Here is a 21108-nt window from a genome sequence, read left to right as displayed (position 1 = left end):
ACGCTGCTGCTGCTGCTGCTACTATTAATTAGCCTTTCTTGAGCAACTACTACATGCCATTAAGTTATATTTGCTCTTCATATCTTAGTGACTTGTGTAAGTGCTTATCCCATCTTCTGGCTCATGAACACAGGTCCCTGAATCGTTGCTGTCATTCTAGTAGCAGCTGGTCTCTATTGGACGCAGTGATGCAGGGCTTGAGCTGTAGGCAATGGAGACCCTGCCACAGGGTAAGGCAGAGGAGGGGTGCTTTACCACCGAGCTGTATTCCCAGCCCTACTTACTTATTTATTTGGGGGCAGGGTCTCACCAAGGTCTCACTAAGTTGTTCAGGGCCTTGTTCAATTGCTGAGGCTGGCCTCAAACTTGTGATCCTCCTGCTTCAGCCTCCCAAGCTTCTGGGATTATAGCTGTGCACCACTGTGCCCAGATTTTGTTGTTTTGTTTTTGTTTTGGTATCAGTTACTGAACCACTGAGCCACATCCCCAGCCCTTTTTATTTATTTATTTTTATTTTGAAACAGGGTTTGTATTTACAGACAGGGTCTTGCTGAGTTGCTCAGGCCTTGATAAGTTGCTGAGGCTGGCTTTGAACCCACAATCCTTCTGCCTCAGCCTCCCGAGTTACTGAGATCCACAGGCGTGGTGCCACACACGTCACCTGGCCCCACATGGCCATCTTCTTGTAAGGCCTCAGTCCTATTGGATTGGGCTCACTGTCCTCCAGTTTGGCCTCGGGACTCAGTTACATGTGCCGGGATCAATTTCCAACAAGGCAGCATTCGGAGAATCTGGGGATTAAGACTCCGACATATCTTCTTTGGGGGTGAGGGGGACCCAATTCAATCCATAACAGTAGAATTCTTATTTTCACTTTTTCTGGGAGAAAAATCATACTTCCAAGAGCCCGAGAGACATTCAGAGCTTCCTGCAGCGCTGTCCCTGGGATTGAAGCCAGACCTGCCTGACTGCAGGACAGGGAGACGCCGCCTGGCGCAAATCCACTTACCAGGGACTGGTGGGGGGGTGCAGGTCAGTGTGTGTTCGTCTCCTGGGGACAGAAGGCCCTGCTCACAGACAGCAAAGCCTTATTTTATTAAAGATGAGCTGGAGCCACAGAACAAAGTTAAGAAAGAAGGATCAGATGCCCCTCACGGAGGGTTCCTGACGCTGGTCTCTGGAAGCCTGGCCACTCCAGCAGCCGGTCACCATGGAGACGAGCTGACAGCTGGAAACTTGGCCATAGAATCCACCCTCCAGTGGCCTGGGATTTGGGGAGGGGGCCCCAGAAGAGAGCTAAAGGAGTCGGCAGAGGCCATAAAACCCCAGGACAGGGGCAGTGGTAGGGGGGTGGCAGCCTCCACCAGACACCAGGGGGAAGGCATCCCCAGATCTGTCCCAGGACCCGTAGGAAATGGCCTCAGTATCCACACCCAGCCCCCGGGCTCTGCCGACTCATCAGGCCCTGGTACCCAGCACCCAGGACCCTGAGTCTGTCTGTCCCTCCCCCTGTCCACAGATAAGGAGATGGAGGTCAGTCAAGTCCCTGTTCTGAGGGTCACTTCAGCCTAGTGGAGGGAAAGGTGAGGGTGGCCCCGCACTCCAAAGTCCAGGCTGTGGGGACAGTGGCTGCATGAACACAGCCTGGTTTTTCTCCGAGGGAACACAGCCTCTCCCGACCCCTCCAGAGTCATCGGAGGAGTCTGCAGTAGTGCCGCTGTCACTGCGGTCCCTGGGAAGGGGCTGGGCTGGGCTCGGGGATCTGAGACCATCACTGCCAGGTGAGCTCTGCCATTTGGGTGACAGTGCGTGTTGGTCACGCCCCACCAGTGGCAAAGGACAAAAGTCCCCCAGAACCAGCTTCAATAAAGAGGAAAATGCACGGGGCCATGTCACCAGGCTGCAGAAGGGCTCCCTGGACGCGATTTTTGTCAACTCACCACGGTTGGAGGAGCTGCTGCTCTCTGCCCACCCCTGTCTTGGCTGCTTGTCCTACGCAGCTGCTGCTGGCCTGGGGACTGGCTGTTGGTAGTGCTGGACTTGCACAAGGCCAGCACCCTGTAGCAATCCAGCGAGCGCCTCCTGAGCCCTTCCCTGGACCAACACTGTGGCTGCAGGGTGGGCACTCTGAGAGGACCTGTCCAGGTCAAGGTCTGAAAACCAGGGAGAGGGGCGTTCTGCAGGCCCAGAGCGCCCACCTTGATCCACCCTTCATGCCACTGTGGAGGTCCGGATGCACCCGCCCGCAGCCTAAGCTGACAGCCCCCAAAGTCATGTTGCAGCTGGCGCCAGGCCCAGCCTTGAGCCTGGAACTTGGGCAGATTACGTGGCCTCCCTGGTTCATTTAGAAAAGAGGGGGACAGAGGGAATGTCAGTAGCTGCCCATCAGAGCGCACGCCCGGTGCCCAAAGTTGAGATCCGCTTGTGAGGCCAACAGACGGAAAAGGCACGGCGGTCAGTTTGCTCATCTGTGAAATGGGTTCGTGAGAGCGCAGATTGAACAGGACGGGGTGTGGCTCCGTCCACGTGGCCCAGCATGGCCCATAAAGTGGGCCCCGCGGAGGCGCGCTCTGATGCATGCGCATCTGGTGATGAAGCCCCTCTCCCCTGTCTCTCCCTCCCTCTCTCTGCTTTCTCCTCTCTCCCCCCCAGCTTTTTGTCCTCCTGCCTACCCCACTGTGCACCCTGGACACTCACCCTCTAGCGAACCACTGGACACGCCCACCCAGTGCCCCCGCCCAGCTGGGGGCGTGGCATCCCTGCTGGAGTCCAGGGGCTTCGGTCCCAGCCAGGAGGGAGGGGCACAGGTGGCTGAGCCAGCACAAAGGCAGGGGTCGGGGCCTCCAGAGCGGCCACTGTCTGGTGTCCCTGCTTCCTCTAAAGGTGGACAGTTCTCAGCCCAGCAGATCAGCAGATCGCCTCTGTCTCCTGAAAGAAATCCCAGGGGATGGCGGCGTGTCTCCTGCAGCGCTGGGAAATGCTGCTCTTGGCAGGGGAGCAGCAAGGGGCCTGACAGGCCATTGTGACAGGCTGGCGTCCTCCAATAGACCTGCTCCTCATGACAAGGCTGGGGGGTGGGGGCGCACGGTGTAGACTGGACAGCATTCTCGGCAGGGAAAGGGATCAAGGGGTCCCTCGGTCTTTCCCACTGGCTGGATCCACGGTCCCACCTCTGGGTGTGTCTGAGCGCAGCGGTGGGGAGAGCTGGTGTGGGTGTCCCGGACCTGACTGAGGAGGCTTTGTTCAGCCACAATCAGCTGCAGATCCAGGCAGGACACCTTTCTGGGCCACTGAGCGTGAGGACCACGGTGCTTCCCGCTACCCATGGGGCATTGAAAAGACCCCCCTGATTCAAGAAGCAAGAAGTTCAGAATGTGGGCTCTGAAGCCAGACTGCTTGGGTCCAATTCTGGCTTCCTATGTGCAAGCTGTGTTACCTTGGGCAAAGACTTACCCTCTCTGGGCTTTGGTTTCCTGTTCTGTGTAGAATGGGAATAATATTCTCATGGGATTATTATAAAGATCCAATGGAGACAATATGCATGAATCACTTACCAAAGTGCATATCCAAATAATAATAATAACAGTAATTTTAAAGAAATAATGGGGTCGGGTGCAGTGGTGCCGCCTCTAATCCCAGCAGCTCAAGAGGCTGAGGCAGGAGAATCGTGAGTTCTAGGCCAGCCTCAGCAACCTAGTAAACTCTAAGCAACTTAGCAGGATGCTGTCTCTAAATAAAATATAAAAAAGAGTTTGGCATGTGGCTCAGTGGTTAAGAGCCCCTGGATTCAAAAAAAAAAAAAAATTTAAAAAAAAAAAGGAAAAACGTTTATATAAACTGTAAAGTCCTGCCCTTTGTACATGAGAGTTCACTGTTTACCATGAAGTACAGGAAAGTATTTATTACTTTAAGAAAACTAAGTGCATGGTTTATAGCTAGATGGTTATTTTATATAGTTTGGAATTGTCCTTTGGATGGGAGAATTCACCTTGACCCACCATAGACAAACTGTAAAGTTCCTTACACAACACTGTGAATGGCCCCTTACTGAATCCATTCACCTGAACGTTGCGCCCCTGACGTGCAGGACCATGGGAGAGACAATCTCCCACACCATTCCATCTAGACCTCCCTGGGCTGTTAGTTTCATGCCCGCCCATGGCCCGTAGAAATCCTTTAGCCCATAGAGCTGCTTAGTATGGGCCTCATCCCGGGTGGCTCGGGATGGCCTTGGCTTGGATTTCTGGGTGCCCCGATGTCACCAGGGAACCCAGGGGCTCGGCTGTAGCTCCCTGCTGTCCCCTGCTGGCCTCCAGGACCACAGCCCCTCCTGGACCAGGTTCCACCGAGGCCCAGGAGGAAGGAATCGGTCTCCAACGCCCAGCCAGGCCACCGTGCCAGCCAGCCTGAGGCTCCTCCTGTCCCCCACATCTGACTTCTCTCCTTTCCCCCCGAAGCCAGGTACATCGGCTGCTACCTGGACGACACCCAGAGCCGCGCCCTGAGGGGCGTGTCCTTCTTCGACTACAAAAAGATGACCGTCTTCCGTTGCCAGGACAACTGCGCCGAACGGTAGGTCCCCGCGTCCCCAGATCCACCTGTTGGGGTCCCTCCCTTCTTGCTTCTGCTGTGCCAGAATGGGGGCGGCTTGCAGGCGAGCGTGTGCGCATGCGTGTGCCAGCAGACTGTCCCGAGCTGGCCACGGGGTGCGGATGTGAGCCCAGGAGCCAGTGCCTGGTGTGCAGAGTAGGGGTGGCTGGCGACACTGGGGAGCGCAGTGGCGGCGCCTGATGATCTTCTAGTAGAGGTTGCGGGCTGGAGCCGCACACCGTGGCCAGGTAGCCGATGGCACTGCCCACACGCGGCACTGAGGTGACGGCGTACAGGTGTGAGGACTTGCAACTGGTGGGCGTGTGCGCGTGCACACTGTATACACGGAGCTCGTGAGAAGGGGGAGGCGAGGGCTTGGGAATGGGGGTACCTGGCCTCTCTCCCAGGGAGAAACAGCTCTTCAGACAGGATCCCCAACCCAGGAACAAGGGGATAGAATGAGTTTGATTAGAGTGGGCACCGAGGGGGCCAGGAGCAGTGGCCCACGACTGTTATCCCAGCCACTAGGGAGGCTGTAGCAGGAGGATCGCAAGTTGGAGGCCAGCCTCAACAATTTAGCAAGATACTGTCTCAAAATAATAAAATCAAGAGGGCTGTGGATGTGGCTCTGTGGTAAAGTACCCTTGGTTCAATCCTCCCACAAAAAAGAATGTGCATTGGGGGGGAGAGAGAGTTGACTTGGGGGGCTACCAGGGGTTGAACTCAGGGGCCCTCGACCACTGAGCCCCATCCCCAGCCCTATTTTGTATTTTATTTAGAGACAGGGTTTCCCTAGTTGCTTAGGGCCTCGCTGTTGCTGAGGCTGGCTTGGAACTCACCATCCTCCTGCCTCAGCCTCCGGAGCCACTGGGGTGACAGGCGTGTACCAACTTATCTTTTTAAGAGCAGATGGGTCCACGTAGGACCCGTGAACAGGGCCAGGACCCTTGGGGTGCCATGGGCTTGATCTTTTCCCCTGTCTCCTGGGAGCCTTAGCCTTAGTTGGCACACAAAGTGACCTGGAATCCACTCCCTGCCATACTTCCTCCAGCTGACTGATGGTCACAAGCTCTGCTGGCCACATGCTAATGCAGAATGGGCTAGTGGGTGGCCAGGGAGGGACTCTCCCTTCAGTCCCTGATTAGGACACACTGCCCCCTTTATAATGAGCTGCCTGAGAAGCGGAACATTAAAGTCACGAGCCCGGGACCCTGTCCAGCTTGGGAAGGGCCACGGGATCAAGGATGTGGATTTGCTAATTTATTTGCCAAACCATGGGGAGATGGGGGTGGGTTCCCCGGAGCCCCTGCCCCTGGGAGCTCCCAGCCTAGACGGGGGACAGACGAGTACACGGGGCAACCTGTGAGCTAGGGTTGCAACGTGTCACCGCGGGAGCTGGATAGCAGAGAGGTCCTGCCACCCAGAGGTCCAGAGAGGCCACTCAGGGGTGATAGCCAAGGAGCCCTGGGGCCGCTGTGGGAATTCCGCTCAGCTCAGGGACCATCTGCTGGCTGTGCACACGGGCTGGGGGGCGGGGTCCAGGCAACTGCAGCCCTGCCCACGGGGCACCCCCATCTCACTGGGGAAGCCGAGGCACCAACAGGTTAGCTATAGAGCAGCAGCGTGTCCACCCAGGAAGCACTCGCTCCTGCCGAGCACTGTCCCAACACACTTCACAGTTCCTAACCCTTCAATGGTACACGATTCCCATGAGGCAGGGGTGCCAGGAACCACATTCTACAGATGGACAATCTGGGGTGTAGACACACGGAGCAAGATGGGTGCTGTACAGTGGAGATCTGAAGGCAGAAGGGGTGGGGGGCTCCACATGGGGGACTGGGGACAGATTACAAAGGTAAGACCCTGAGTGGGGTTTTGAAGGATGAATAGGAGTTTCCTTGGTACTTCCAGTAGAGTATGCAGAAGAAACATCAGAGCCTGAACTAGGGAGCAGAGAGAGAGGGAAGGTCCAGGCTTGCTCCTTTTAAACTCACAGAACTACTGAGGGTCCCATGAGAACTACCTTAATCCCTTCCACGGGCACACCCCCAATGACCCAAGACCTCTCACCAGGCCCCACACCCTAACCCTCCACCACCTCCCAATAGCACCACCCTGGAAAACCAGGCCTTTGACACATGGACCCTTGGGAGACAGTCAAACCATATCCAAACCCAGAACACCTTGGAAGGTACTGCCATCTGGGTTCGTCAGCTTGCCGTCACTGTGACAAAATACCTGAGACAATTAGCTTATAAAGAGAAAAGGTTTATTTGGGCTCCCAGTTTTGGAGTTTCCAGACCATGACTAATGGGCTTTGTTGCTTTGGGCCTGTGGGGAGCAACACACCATGTGGAGCACATGAAGAAGCAAAGCCACTCACCTCTTAGTCAGGAAAGGAGAGGAAGAGGAAGGGGCTGGGCCTCACGGTTCTCTTCAGGGCATGTTCCCAGTGACCTAAGGACTTCTGGCTAGGCTCTACCCCTGCAAGGTTCTACCACCTCCGAGCAGCACCACCCTGGGGACCAAACCTTCAACACTCTGGAGGACACTTGGGATCCAATTCATAGCACCGTCTCCACTGCCACGTTCTGTTCATTGGGAGTCACCAAGGGAGTCCCAGCTCCAGGGGAGGAGGACTAAGCTCCATCTTTAAAAGAAAGGAGTGGCTCAGAATTTGTGGATACAGTTCCAAACCTCCACCCTCCTGACCCAGGACACTCCCTGGCACGTCTCTTTCCAGAGCGGCTGGACCCTCTCCTGGGTGGGTCTCCCTGACCCACCAGGGCCTCCATCCTTCGGGCCTCTGAGGGGTGAGGTCCCTCTTGCTTTGGATTTGGCAACACTGCTGGGCCCTGTCTTGGAAAAGGCCGCTTCTATCAGTGGGTGCCATCATAAAAAAGAGGACCCAGGACACCTGAGAAGCAGGCCCTGAGAGACAGGGAGCTGAGGCAGGCAGAGGAGAGGCTGGCGCAGCCCCAGGCTTGTGCTGGGCGTCAGATCCCAAGATGCTCAGCTCACCTAAGATGCTCTGGCCCCTCCTGCCCAGGTGAGCAGATGGCTGTGGCAATGCCACATTCTACCCCAAGTTGTTGGGGCATGTGGGGGCCACCAGCCTGGGTGGGCATGACTCTCCATCCAGGACCACACCAGCCATATGTGTGCACACGGTCCCTGCAGGCTCCTCGGGTGCCCAGTACTTTGCAGGCTGCTCTGGAGGCCACCATATCTCAGAGGCCAGCGTGGATGAAGGGGCCGAGCAGGGCCTGTCTTCCTCCCCTCCCCAGCCCCCCAGGCCTGGGACCCGAGCCAGCAGGGACCTTCATTTGTTCCTAGACTGTGGAGCCCCTAAGCATCCTTTTTAGGAAAGGATTTCATGCTTATGAAAAAAAATTAAAAATCGAAGCATGCCTGGATTGTTCTGTTTTAGGGGAAGGAATTTCTCCCTTGGCTGGGTCTGGAGCTAGTTTTGCCATCTTGCAAAGGAAAGGAGAGTCTCTGCTCCTCCCCTGGCCCCGGCTCCTCTAGAGACACAGCCACATCATTCCTGAGTGACATTTCCTGGAATAAAGAGGCGGGGCTCTGGGGAACTGAATGTCTCCGGTCCCCAGACAGGGAGGACCAGGGGAGGGCACCAGGGTCTGGGCCCATGTGTGATTGTACCCTGTGGTGGGGGCTATGCAGGGGTGACGGCGGGCGAGGCGGAGAGGGCAGGTGGGTGGTCCCTGGGGTGCTCCAGTTCCCCTCCTGGGTTTCTCTGACCTCAGGGCCTCTTTTCTTTCTTCCTGGCTCTGGAACTCCCCAGCCTCCCTGACTCCTCTTAGGAGCCTCCTGGAGTCTCCCTCTCCAGGATCCCCAGGGGTCTCCTGATGGCCTTGGGATGCCTCTGTGTCCTGAAGGCCCTTGTCCACCAGGTATCCGCGCTGGCGGGGTCTGTTGTCGCGGGGTCTGCAGTCGCAGGGTCTCCCTGTGGCAGCCTCCCCCACCTGACAGCGGCCTCCCCTAGGGGTTACCTGTATGCCGGGCTGGAGTTCGGCGCCGAGTGCTACTGCGGCCACAAGATCCAGGCGGCCAACGTGAGCGAGGCGGAGTGCGACATGGAGTGCAAGGGCGAGCGGGGCAGCGTGTGCGGTGGCGCCAACCGCCTCTCGGTCTACCGGCTGCAGCTGGCGCAGGAGTCGGCCCGCAGGTGTACGTGAGTCGGCCCCGCCCCGTCTGAGGCTCCTCCCCTGGCCACACCCCTGTGCCCCGCCCAATCTGTGGCTCCTCCCTTGGCCACACCCCTGTGTCCCGCCCCATCTGAGGCTCCTCCCGTGGCCACACCCCTGTGCCCCGCCCCATCTGAGGCTGAGGCTCCTCCCTTGGCCACACCCCTGTGCCCCGCCCAATCTGAGGCTCCTCCCTTGGCCACACCCAGGCCCCGCCCAATCTGTGCCTCCTCCCTTGGCCACACCCCTGGGCCCACCCCATCTGCAACTCCTCCCTTGGCCACACCCCTGGGCCCACCCCATCTGAGGCTCCTCCCTTGGCCACACCCCTGGGCCCACCCCATCTGAGGCTCCTCCCTTGGCCATACCCCTGGGCCCGCCCCATTTGAGGCTCCTCCCTTGGCTACACCCGGGCCCCGCCCCATCTGTGGCTCCTCCCTTGGCCACACCCCTGGGCCCGCCCTGCCTGCAGAGCTGTGCAGGTCCCATGCCCTTGGCTACACCCCTGGGCCCACCCCATCTGAGGTTCCTCCCTTGGCCACACCCCTGGGCCTGCCCTGCCTGCAGAGCTGTGCAGGTCCCATGCCCTCTGTCTGCCCTCGGCCTCCCATGACTCCCCATTACCCAGAGGCTACTGCTGTGCCGCCCAGCCCGCCTCCCGCACCTTTGCAGAGCGAGCCAGTTCCTGCTTTCAGGACATTGACCCACGTGGCCCCCTTCCTGAGGGATAGGGCTGTTTAATGAGAGTTAGTAACGATCTGTCAAACATCTGCCAGGTTTCTGCTAAGCCTCGGGCAGGCCTGGTTTTACTTACCTTCCCTACAGGCTTTTCGGGTCACTGCCATTGTTAATTATCCCCATGGACAGCGAGGGAACAGAAAAAATTACAGTGAACTTGCCAAAGGTCACACAGTCTAGTGCCACATGACCTTCAGACCTATTAAAAGATCTGCTGGGCTTGACGAGGAGTGGGGGGCTGGGATTACCCTCTCGGGCAGTTGAACCAGAGACAGCACAGAGCTCCACAGAGAAACCCTCTAGCACTGTGGCCTGCGCTTCCCCAATTGGAACACGTCTGAGAGGCCCCGGAGACCTTATTCAGCTTCTGTGTCAGCAAGCCAGGGACATTCTGCATTTCTAAGGAGCCCTGTGTGATGCCAGGCTGCTGGCCCATGGACCAACTTTGAATAATGAGGCTTGATCTCAGCAAATCTCTCCTAGAATGCAGACAGAGAGTTACACCTCTGTTTGCATAAAAAGTCCTCCTCTATGTGAATTTCATATTTTATAAACTCATTGTTTGCTGGGGATCGGTGGGGCATGCCTGTCATCCCAGCAGCTCGGGAGGCTGAGGCAGGAGGATCTCGAGTTCAAAGCCAGCCTCAGCAACTTAGTGAGACCCTGAGCAACTCAGACCCTGTCTCTAAATAAAGTACAAAATAGGGCTGGGGATGTGGCTCAGTGGCACCTTGGTGGCTCGGTAACACCTCCTTGACGTCTCATTTTATACCTGGAGAAACTCAAGACACAGCCGAAGTGGCTCAGCTGAACAGCCCTGTGGGGAGGGGCTCCAAAGAGAAGAGGGCTTTGTCTAGGGGCCTCAAAAAATGCATAAGGTCATGCCCAGTGCATAGGGAGAAGAGATCCAGGCCAAGGAAGTGGAGTGTGCAGAAATCCAGAGGTCATTTCATTTCTGGAAATAATGGGCAGGTGTGATTTTTTTTTTTCCCAAAGCCATGTCTCCTCATAGTGACTGATCATGCGCCAGAACCTAGTCTCCCAGTTTGGGTGCTCACTCAATACAGTGCTGTGGACAACCTGACCCTTGAATTGGATTCAGGATCCCATCTCCTCTTTGTTGGGGGTCACTCTTTAGCCCCAGTTGAACTCCTTCTGCTCCCAACCCCTGAGCCTTCCTTCTGCTTTGCTCCCCGACTCTAGGCAACATGAAACCACTGATGTTTTTTTTCTCTGACTTTCCATGCCCGGGATCTGTTTTATACATAAATAAATCAGAAAGAGATTGCCCTCCAAGTCACTGTCACACAACTCTAGCTTGTATCACATCAGAAGGAGAAGTGAGCCGGTGCTTCAGGAAACAGGTAGCGCAGGGGACAGCTCCTGTGTGTAGAGTCACTCCTAAGTATTAACGCTGATTCCCAATGGTTTTCCCTGAAGATCCAAAAGTGGCTTCTTATGTCCCCAGCACTTTGATGACTGGGTGTCTGCCTGGGGTAGGGAGCCCAGCATCATGTTTTTGAGGCCACAGGGTGCTTTAGTTAGCTAAAGCACCAAAGGCTGGCAGAGCAAATATCTGCAGGCACCTGCTGCTCTCCCTTCCCACAGACTCCTGGACACTGCAGCTCTTTGCCTGGTTACCAAAGAAGCAGGAAATGGACTTCCTTCTTGATTGGAGTCTTTTTTTTTTTTTTCTTAATACCAGGAATTGAACCCAAAGGTGACTTAACCACTGAGCCACATCCCCATCCCTATTTTGTATTTTATTTAGACACAGGGTCTCACTGAGTTGCTTAGCGCCTCGCTAAGTTGTGGAGGCTGGTTTTGAACTCCCGATCCTCCTGCCTCAGCCTCCCGAGCCCCTGGGATGACAGGAATGCGCCAGGCTGGACTCCATTTTTCACTGTGCCTGCCAGAGTGGCTCTCCTCCCGGAGAGGGACACCTGATGGATTCGTGAACACTATGATTTCATAGCATGTTGCAAGAATAGTCACTGGCCTCAAAGAGTCTTGCAGATTTGGGTCGCGATGGAAGAACGCTGCGCAGCAAGCTGTCTGGCCCACGGGCGGCTGTCCATGGTGCTGAGTGCCCTTCCGTGGGGCTGTAACAGGAGCCCGGCAATCCTGCGTCTCCAGGCCTCAGCCTTCTTTCTTCTTACCCTTTCAGCTATCTCGATGGAGGCCTTATGAAGCTGGCACCCTCGCTGGGAAAATACAGATCTCTGCTTCGTGCTCACGGCTTCCATGATGGATTTTGTGCAGGGTGGTTAGTGTTGGCCACTTGTGGGTTTTGAAGGTCACGAGAATTGAGTGCAGGCTTGACCTTCATGCTCACAGCTCCTCCAGTCAACAGCTCTGATGAGGGGGGCTCAGGCGACCCAGGAAATCTCATCTCCAGTCCTCAACCCCCCCCTCAATATTTGTCTGCGACTCCTGAATTTCATAACTCATACAAGACTTCACGGATTCCCTGTGTAGAGCCAAGGGGAGAAGAGAAAATATTCCTCCTTCTGTATCACAGTGGGGGAGACTTGGGGTTTTGTTTTGTTTTGTTTTGGGGATACCAGGGTTTGAACTCAGGGCACTCGACCCCTGAGCCCCCTCCCCAGCCCTATTTTGTATTTTATTTAGAGACAGGGTCTCACTGAGTTGCTTAGGGCCTCGCTTTTGCTGAGGCTGGCTTTGAACTCATGATCCTCCTGCCTCAGCCTCCCTAACCACTGGGATGACTGGCGTGGGCCACCATGCCTGGCTTGAGACTTGATTTCTTTCTTCTCTCCTAACACAAATTCAGGAAGGCATTATGGCTTTGGGAGTAGGGCCTGCAGACCTTGTTTTTATGCAAGACTTGCTGTCCTGACTCTGGCCAAGCCACTGATCCACAGTGAGCCTCAGTTGCTTTGTCTGTAAAATGAGGTCATTTCCTCACCTTTCACAACGGCTCTGACGTCCAAGTGGGATAAAGTCTAGAAAGCACCAAGTGCAAGGCCTGTTGCAGATGCTGCCCCTTCTTCCTCATGAAGACCCCCATTCTACTCTGAGAATCACCCAATTCTGGCTCTTCCAATTTCCAACAGCCTGTGGGTGCCTCTGGGATGTCTAAAAATAGCCAGATCGCATCCTCCTCAGACCGTCAGCCTCTTTGTGTGATTCAGTCTCTTGCTGATGCTAGGTAGCGAGGTGGCCGGGAGCGGCTTCCAGCTCTCTGCGGTTCCTCGTCAACAGCATTTTAATGCACTCGAACTTGGCCTAATTACTCGGGGGGGGGTGGCCTCTTTCAAACCCAGGAGGACTCCCCACGCCTGCCTCTGAGCGGATGCCTGCTGACATTTCTCTCATTTTGGGGAAGCCCCAGAACAAAGAGATGAGAGGACTTCAGAGGGACTGGCCACTGGTTCTGGGCTGTTCTTCGTCTGCCCCTTGCCTCTTGCAAGTAAAAAGCCTGGGCAGCTGAGGTCACACCCTGTCCCCGCTGGCCCACCAGGGAGCTGGTAGTGTCAGAATGTGGGGCACGGGCTTCTGCAAGCCTCACTCTTGGGCATGGGGTCTTTGGAGCCCCAGCATGTTAGGGTTGGGCAGCCCCCTGTAGGTGGGAAATGAGGATGTGGTGTCCAAAGAGATGGGGGTCACATCCCAATTCTGCCCCCTACTGGCTGGGTGACCTGGTAGAGTGATCAGATCTTGCTAGGTCTCCGGGGCTCTGCGTGAACCACAGGATCACAGTATCCCGTCAACCTCAGAGGTTGTTGCAGAGATTAACTGAGATATAGTGGAGCACGCTCAGCACCAAGGAACAGCTGTTAGGGTTTTCATTATTGTTCAGCTTCAGTGAGGGCTGGTCACTGGGAAGATGCCACTCAGGGCCACTGGTATTGCCCAGGGCTTATGGAGGGCACAACCCCAGGAGGACTAGGCTCTGAACTTGGTGAAGGATTTTCCTTAGGAATTGCAAATGCTCAGGATCCAAGATGGTGTCAGTTGGGTTTCCCCAGATGCAAGGACGCAAGCCTTAGGTGACCCTGGGAGATGATGTCAGTGTGCACCTGTAGGGGGACAGAGAAGGGGCCAGGAGAAGAAGGAAGGCCACCACTGAGGAGAGCTGAAGCCTCATCCCCCTGCGGAGCCCTGGGAGGCAGATGTCCCACCTGAGGGGACAGCCGGCTGCCATCTCTATGCCTCAGCTCCCAACCATGAGCTGAGGGTGGATCCTGGCAGGTCCAGCCTGTCCCTCACTGGCCCTAAGGCAGAGAGTCATGGTCACCGCCGGCCCATTCTGGAATGGAGCATGCATATGAACAGGGGCTCTGACAGTGTCCCCTCCGTGGGATCCAGCCACCTTCACACACCATGGACAAGGCATGGGGAAGGGATCAGGGAGGAACACAGCACTTGCTGAGTCTCGGACAGTCCTAAGTGCCCTTGCACTTCCACCCCAGCTGGCCAGGGTACCTCCGCATGATGAGCCCCATTCACAGATGAGGAAAACTGAGGCTCCTTGAGGTGAAGACACCTGCCCAAGGCACATAGCTGGGCATGTGCATGACCTAAGCAGATGCCCGTCCTGCTGGACCCAGAGCTCTCTGCAGAGAAGAAGGTATCTCCAAATGTCTTCAGGCCACAGGAGAATGTCCGAAAGGCCAAGGGATGCCCTGGCCACTTCTCTCTCAAAGAGAAGAGAGCGTCTCACCCCTGGAGGAGACAGCCAGGTGGCCCATGTTCCAGATGGAGGGAAGTGGGAGATCAAATGCCGGGCTGCCCATCCTGTTCTCCACGCCCAGATCATCAGGATGCTGTGGAGAGCCACCCCCAGAGACAAAGAGCCGCCCCGGATTCCCTGGTTTCTGCCCCCACCTCCCAAGCAGGCGGCGGGAAGATTCCCCATCCTGGATTCACTTCCCTAACTGTCCCCCGTGCCCCGCCCCAGCACACACCTTGACCAAGGAGACACACAGCAGTCGCTTCCGATGGCCTCTAGCCCTTTAAGGCCTCTGAAAACCTCGCCTGCTTTGGAACTCAGGACCTTCAGGGGGCCCTCCTCAAGGAGCTGGGTACTTGGGGCTCCTCAGCAGCTGCTCAAAGGTCAGAGGTGACCAACCTCTACAGAACTGGGCAGCAAAGTCAGCCCGTCCCTTCTCTTCTCTACTAAGCCAGGAGCACTCCCAGGCTCCCCTTCTACAGGTGAGAACACCGAGGCTCTGGAAGGAGGGAACTTGCCCCCCATCAAAGACGAGGGGCGTGCAGTTGCAGTAGGAGCTTCGTGGAGGGCAGCTTCTTGTTCTCCAGGTGACGATGAAGGGTTCGTGGCCTTCTGGTGTGGCACCAGCTGGAAGACCTTCCAGGGCCCTGCGTTGGGGCTGGGCCACTCAAGGCCATCGGAGATGCATGCTGACGTGCTGCTGTCGGACGGAGCCCAGGAAAGGGAAGTGGGGAGGGCAGGGCACTTGGCCACGGGACCCCGGATGAAGAGCAGGGGACCCGGCCGATGCCCTGGTATCTTCAGTCACCCGAGGTCATGTCTGCCAGAGCGACTCCCAGTGACGGTAAGGAGGACCCAGATCAGCAAGGGGACCCCAAAGACCACCCGAGATGCATGCTACCCAGACACCAGTGTTGTCCCTGGCTGCAGGCTAAATCGGGCATAATTGTCCCCCAGCTCTTGGCTTCCTGGGGAGAGGCCCTGCTGGGCTGGTCCCCACCCCTGCCATTCCTGTCTGTCGGGTGCCTTGTCCCTGCTCTGGGGAGGTAGACATCTTGTCCCAACCAGGCGCCAGCTGCCCAGGGGATTGTTGGGAAATGCCAAGCCCTGGTGGCACTGAACTGGCGGGATGCGGGAGGTCGGCTGAAGCTGTCTCCCCCTGTCCAGAAGGCCGGCAGCCCTGGTCAGCTAACTGTTGCCAGGCAACCCGGAGAGGAGGGGTCATGTGTCCACGTGCACAACCCCCGTGGTGAGACAGGCCTCACGGTGGAGTGATGACAACCACCCAGTGTCCGCACAGTGTCCGCCAAGAGCAGGTGACGCCGTTGGACACCCATTGCCAGGAGACCCGCCAGGCCGGTGAGCACGGCCACCCACAGCCCCAGATGACCAGGAGATCACGGGGCCCAGTGTCCAGCACCCACGTGCCCAGTGGGAGGCTCCGTGTCCCGCTGCCACACTCACACGGGGACACCCGCTGGCGCTCAGACTCTGTGCACAGCCAGACGCACCAGCAGCCTCACGGCCGGACCCCCGATCGCCCCCTCGGAGCCGTCGGTCGGCCATCCTGCCCCCAGCTCCCCGCGGCCTGCGCAGATGGACGCAGCCGCCCACGTGCCCAAACGCCCGTCGCCCTGCCCGGGCTGTGCTGTCCTGATCCGAGGGCCGAGGGCCCCTTGGGGAGCTGTGGGAGGGGACACAGGGAAGGACCCGCCTTGGAGGATGAGTTGGGGGCAAGATCCCTTCCTCACGGGCTGGGTCCCTGCGGAGCCTGGCTTCAGAGACCCCTGAGCACTGCGGGCTGCAAAGGCAGCATCTCACCGCCCTCTGTCCCCAGCTGGCCTCCCGCCCACTGAGCTTCCTGGGGCAGTGAGGGCCATCACCCCGCTGGGGACGTCCTTCCTCAGAGCCCCGAGTGGCATATTCTCCCCCTGGGCAGCCACGGGGCATTGGAGTCAGGATCCTTAGGTGGGGACCACAGGACAATCCAGCCTTCCAACTGCCAGTGTGTGGCCCGGGGACACTGAGGCAGTCAGAGGCATCTCCAGGCTTTCCTGGACAGCCGGTGTGACAGTCCTTGAATGGCTGGACCCCTCATTGCCAATTGTGTGGGGGGAACTGAGACCTGGAGGGAGCACCAGGGGGTCAGGAGCATCTTGGCCATCACCGCCACCGCCGGCCGCTCCCTCACCTGGCTGGGGACAGAGTCGGGCAGCATCCGCTAGAAGTGCATGCACTGCCTGCAGCCCGCTCCAGAAATTAGCCATGGAACCAAAATCAGCTGTCCCTAGTGTGGTTTGGCACCGCGGTAAAGGACCTCTGGCTGCCAGGTGTCGGATGGTAAAAATAATCGCTCGGTGTCTTTGGTGGCTAAAATTTGAAAGCATCGTTGGTACACACCCCTGTCCTTCTGCTCAGGGAGGCATGGCGTATCCTATTCTCTGCACATAAATATAAATATATGTGTGTGCGCACTCAAAAGTGTCAAGTTCTATACTGAGATACACCCGATCCCACAGAGACGGAGGCTTCTGGATTTTTGCAGTTGGCTTTGCTCTTTCCAAGGGCTGACAGTTTCTGAGATGAGCCTCAGGAAGGTTTTACAAACAGTGGCTCCTTAGTTCCTTCCAAATCCTGTTTCTGTCATCTGTGAAATGAGTTTCCATGAACTTTGCCCAGTTTTCAAGAGAGTGGCAACAGCTGATGGTTCAAAAGTGCTCAGCAGCCAGGCGCGGTGGTGCACGCCTGTGATCCCAGGGCTCTGGAGGCTGAGGCAGGAGGATCGCATGTTTGAGGCCAGCCTCAGCAACTTAGTGAGACCCTGTCTCTAAATAAAAAGTAAAAGTGGGGGTCTGGCTGGGGATGTGGCTTATTGGTTAAATGACCTGTTGGTATTAAAAAAAAAAAAGTGCTCATCATAGCGAACCACCCTAGTAGAGACTTGATAATGGGCACCTGTTCTTGTGCTCTGATTTAGATGCACACGATGTCACAGTGTCCTTTGTTTTATGTGATGTCTGCTTCTGGGAAGGTCATTCAACTCAAGATCTGAGAAATAACTGAGGCTAATTTTAAAAGTGCATGATGCAAATTTGACAGGGGCCACTTCTTATTTTTTATTTGTCTTTAGTCCTCGTAGGAAGAGTTAGAAAGGAGTCAAAACCCAAAGATAGAAAGAAAATTTCCGTGATGTCTGCTTCTGGGAAGGTCATTCAACTCAAGATCTGAGAAATAACTGAGGCTAATTTTAAAAGTGCATGATGCAAATTTGACAGGGGCCACTTCTTATTTTTTATTTGTCTTTAGTCCTCGTAGGAAGAGTTAGAAAGGAGTCAAAACCCAAAGATAGAAAGAAAATTTCCCTCTGACCCTAAGGGATCTGAGTTCTCTGATGTAGAACTGACTGGCTGTGTGGACATATGTGCCTGTTAGGAGATCTGTTTTTAAGGAGTTGGTTCACACAATGGTGGGTGTTGGCAAGCCTGAAGTTGGTGGCCCAGGACAGACGCCTGGAAACAGGCAGGAGTGAGTGCTTTGTTCCGTCTTGACATCGAATTTCTTCCTGTCCAGGAAACCTCAGCTGTAAGACTTAAGGCCTTCATCTGATTAGACAATGCCCACCCATATCGTCAAGAGCAATTTCCTTTACTTATAGTCAAATAATTGTAGGTGTTGATCACATCTACACAGTACCTTCATAGCAACATCTAGACGGTGGGACCAAACAGCTGGGCACCTGGGGCCTGCCAAATCAACCCAGAAAATTTACCCATCACACTTTCCAGAAACATCATGGTTATTATATGTCCCTCTGGAGATTTCTATTGATGGTTTTTTTTTTCCTTACAAAATTGATATTTTGTGGTAGGTGAAACTTTATATTCTTAGTTTTTATTCAATGTTGAATCTCAAACACATCTTTACCTTGTTAAAATAAGCTTTAGCACCATTACTTTCAATGGCGGCATAGAATCCCACCGCTGGTGTGGCTACGTATTTTACTTGTCTAATCCCTCATTGTTGGACAGCTCTGTTGTTTCCAGTCTTTCAGGTGTTAGTTCAACAGAATGACCATCCTTACTGGTAAGGCTCTGTGCACAGCTGTAGGGTTGCCCTCACGGTTCCCAAGTGCCATGGGTGCCCACCCAGAGCCCCTTAGTACAGTGACACGTCCAGGGGATAAGCCGAGGACATCGTCTCTGAATGTTTGCTAGGAGGTGACTTCTCCTGAGATAGCAGTGGCCTCCACATTGGCTACTGTGTGGCTGGTACGTTGCCAAATGGCCACACGGGGCGTCCCCCGACACAGCACCCCTTGCAGCCTGAAGGTGCTCAGTCCTCAGTAGGGGATTCCCAAGGTCCCCGAAGGCCAGGAAGGACAGGGGCCCCTGGCAATCAGGAGGAAGGACAGGACTTTGGCTTCCTCTAAGCCTCGAATGCTCCACCATCTCCTGATGGGATCAGGAAAGACCTCCATGGGTTGTCACTTCCCCAAAAGGGGCTTGGCCACCATGAAGGAGGAAATGACACACAGCAATGTACTGCTGAAGGGAAGAAGGTAAAGTGACTCAGGAGGAAATTCACCTCAGGGACCCGGATTGTTAGCAAAGATGCCAGCACCCAGAAGAACGTCCTTTCCATTACAGGGTGCATGGACTGTGAACAGTCCTGTTTAAGAGCAAAAGCTGCAATTGCTCTTTCTGTCTCTGTTTTGACTTGCTGTGTGATCTTAGGCAAGACTCTTGCCCTCTCTGGGCTTCAACTTCCAAGAGCTTCCTCTAGAAGGTGGTTCTCCCATCTAGGTCTGACTCCGTCTAGGTCTGACTGTGCTTTCCCCTCCTGGTCTTCAGATGGGAGTGCAGTATTCCGAGGCTGCTTCCACCGGCCTGACAACCTCTCCCTGGCCTTGCCTGTGACGGCCGCCATGCCCAACATGTCTGTGGACAAGTGCGTGGACCTCTGCACAGAGAAGGTGAGCACAGGGTCCCTCAGAGTGGGAGACCGTGGGGCAGAAGAGCTGCAGGAGCCAGAGGCAGGGGCCCCACTGGGATGGACAAGGTGGTGGGCTGTGGTCAGTGACGTAGGAGAGGGTGGTGGTCATTTCCTGAGGCTTTGAATGTCCTCCTCACGGCCCTCGAGGGCCACGCAGTTCACTGCCCCCCTCTGGCCTACGGGTTGGAAGTTCCCATCCCCATTTCACAGATAAGAAAACTGAGGCCGGGAGCAGGTCAAGGCCCCCAAGCTCCTGGTGAGAGTGACCTGAGGCATGGGGTGCACCCCGGGGCCACTCAGACCTGCAGGCTTGACCTCCAAGCTGCCCTGGCAGCTGCAGAGGGGCCTCCAGAGCCATTCAAAGGGAGCAGGACACTGGTGGCCGCCAGGAAGAGGCTCCGTTATTGCCTCCTGCTCCCTCCCCAGGCAGGACCCCTCCCCCTGGCCTCCCCTCCAGGTGGACCCGGCTCGTCCCTGAGCCCTGGGGGAGCCTACGGGGGGGGGAGACCCAGCAGAGGTCCCCAGGACTGGAAGGCCATGTGGGCGGGTGGGGGGTGGACAGGAAGTCCCCTCCCCCTTGCCTTCTCCCTGTCCTCTTCAGGGGCCAGAGGACAGCACCCCAGGGGGTGAGGCGGGTGGGAGGCGGCGGAGCTGCCTGTGCCAAGTGTGGAGGGTCTGAGGTTCAGGGTGACCAAGGGGACCCGCCTGCATGTCACCATCTCTGTCTCGGCTCTCCAGCCAGGGACCACAGTCCTCATGTGACATCTGTTAGAAGCCACACCTGGTGAGGCAGTTTGCTGGGGGTGACTTGGGGTTTGAAACCAGATTATTCCTGGATCAGCCAGGACCCGGCACAACTCGGGGCTGTGGTTCTGGTCCAGAAGCAAATTGGACAAGGACAGTCCCAGGTCCACCCTGCTGCCACCTACCCGCTGCAGTATCACAGGTGGCACGGCCCACGCAGGCTCTGAGCACGAGGGTGTCAGGCTCCTTTCTGGCTTAGGAGCACCGACTCTGACAGCAGTCCCCAGAGCAGGGTCTGCGTGTCACCGTCAGACCCAGGGGCACGGACTGTGGCATGCAGGGTGACAGACAGAGACATTTCTTTCTGGGTTCTTTCAAGTCCTCCAGGAGAAAGCTTCATCTCAATGCTGACGGGTCTTTAATAGGTCCCTCAACTAATCCCTCTTCTGCAGAAAGAATGCAGCTGACCCCAGGTTGGAGTCTTGGCAGGCGACAGCGCCTGAGTGGCATTTAATTACAATCCTTCCTCAGTATCCCCAGGACATGGGCTCCAAGAGGCCCCGCAGAAACCCATGTCCTCGAGGCTGGAGTTCCTTAGGTGAAAAGGTGGAATATCTGCAGAATATCGCCTGTCTCCCCACAAGCTTTACCTCATTCCCAGCCAGGCGCAGTGTGCACACCTGTAATCCTAGCAGCTGGGGAGGCTGAGGCAGGAGGATTGCAAGTTGGAGGCCAGCCTCAGCAACTTAATGAGGATCAAAGCAGGACCCTGTCTCAAGACAGAAAATAAAAAAGGGCTGGGGATGTGGCTCAGTGATAAGCTTCCCTGGGTTCAATCCTTAGCACCAAAAACTCCCCCTCATTTCTGCAGGATTCACCATCCTGACACAAGGCCAAGGCTAGGTACTTAATTTTTAACTCCATCGTTCAGGGAATAACAACAAAGAAAAAAGAACACGTGTGCCCCTTATCAACACAGGTGCAAATTCTCCCCACATAGTTTCGATGCCCAGTTGGTTGGACCTGCGGATGGGACGAGGGGCGCGGAGTCCGGCTGGCCTCATCGTTTTGCAGGATTTGCTGTTTGGGTTTCCAGCTTGGACACAGGGGACCTCTCCCAGGGCTCCCTGCAGGAGGGAC

The 21108-nt window shown here is 56.1% G+C and overlaps 1 protein-coding gene across 3 annotated transcripts in view; it reads left to right on the top strand.

The window, feature by feature from the left end:
• Positions 1 to 21108, top strand: part of Wscd2 (WSC domain containing 2) — an 82341-nt gene that overhangs the window by 44380 nt on the left and 16853 nt on the right. For all 3 annotated transcript variants that reach the window (XM_078038980.1, XM_078038978.1, XM_078038979.1), the window contains 3 exons: positions 4458 to 4572; positions 8597 to 8781; positions 19083 to 19204. In XM_078038980.1, the coding sequence (XP_077895106.1) occupies positions 4535 to 4572; positions 8597 to 8781; positions 19083 to 19204 (345 nt within the window). In that variant the 5' untranslated portion in view covers positions 4458 to 4534. The remainder of the gene's footprint in view (positions 1 to 4457; positions 4573 to 8596; positions 8782 to 19082; positions 19205 to 21108) is intronic.

The sequence above is a fragment of the Ictidomys tridecemlineatus genome, chromosome 2 (assembly GCF_052094955.1).
Source record: "Ictidomys tridecemlineatus isolate mIctTri1 chromosome 2, mIctTri1.hap1, whole genome shotgun sequence".
In the NCBI taxonomy this organism is placed as follows: domain Eukaryota; kingdom Metazoa; phylum Chordata; class Mammalia; order Rodentia; family Sciuridae; genus Ictidomys; species Ictidomys tridecemlineatus.
This window is presented reverse-complemented; position numbering and strand designations above follow the sequence as displayed.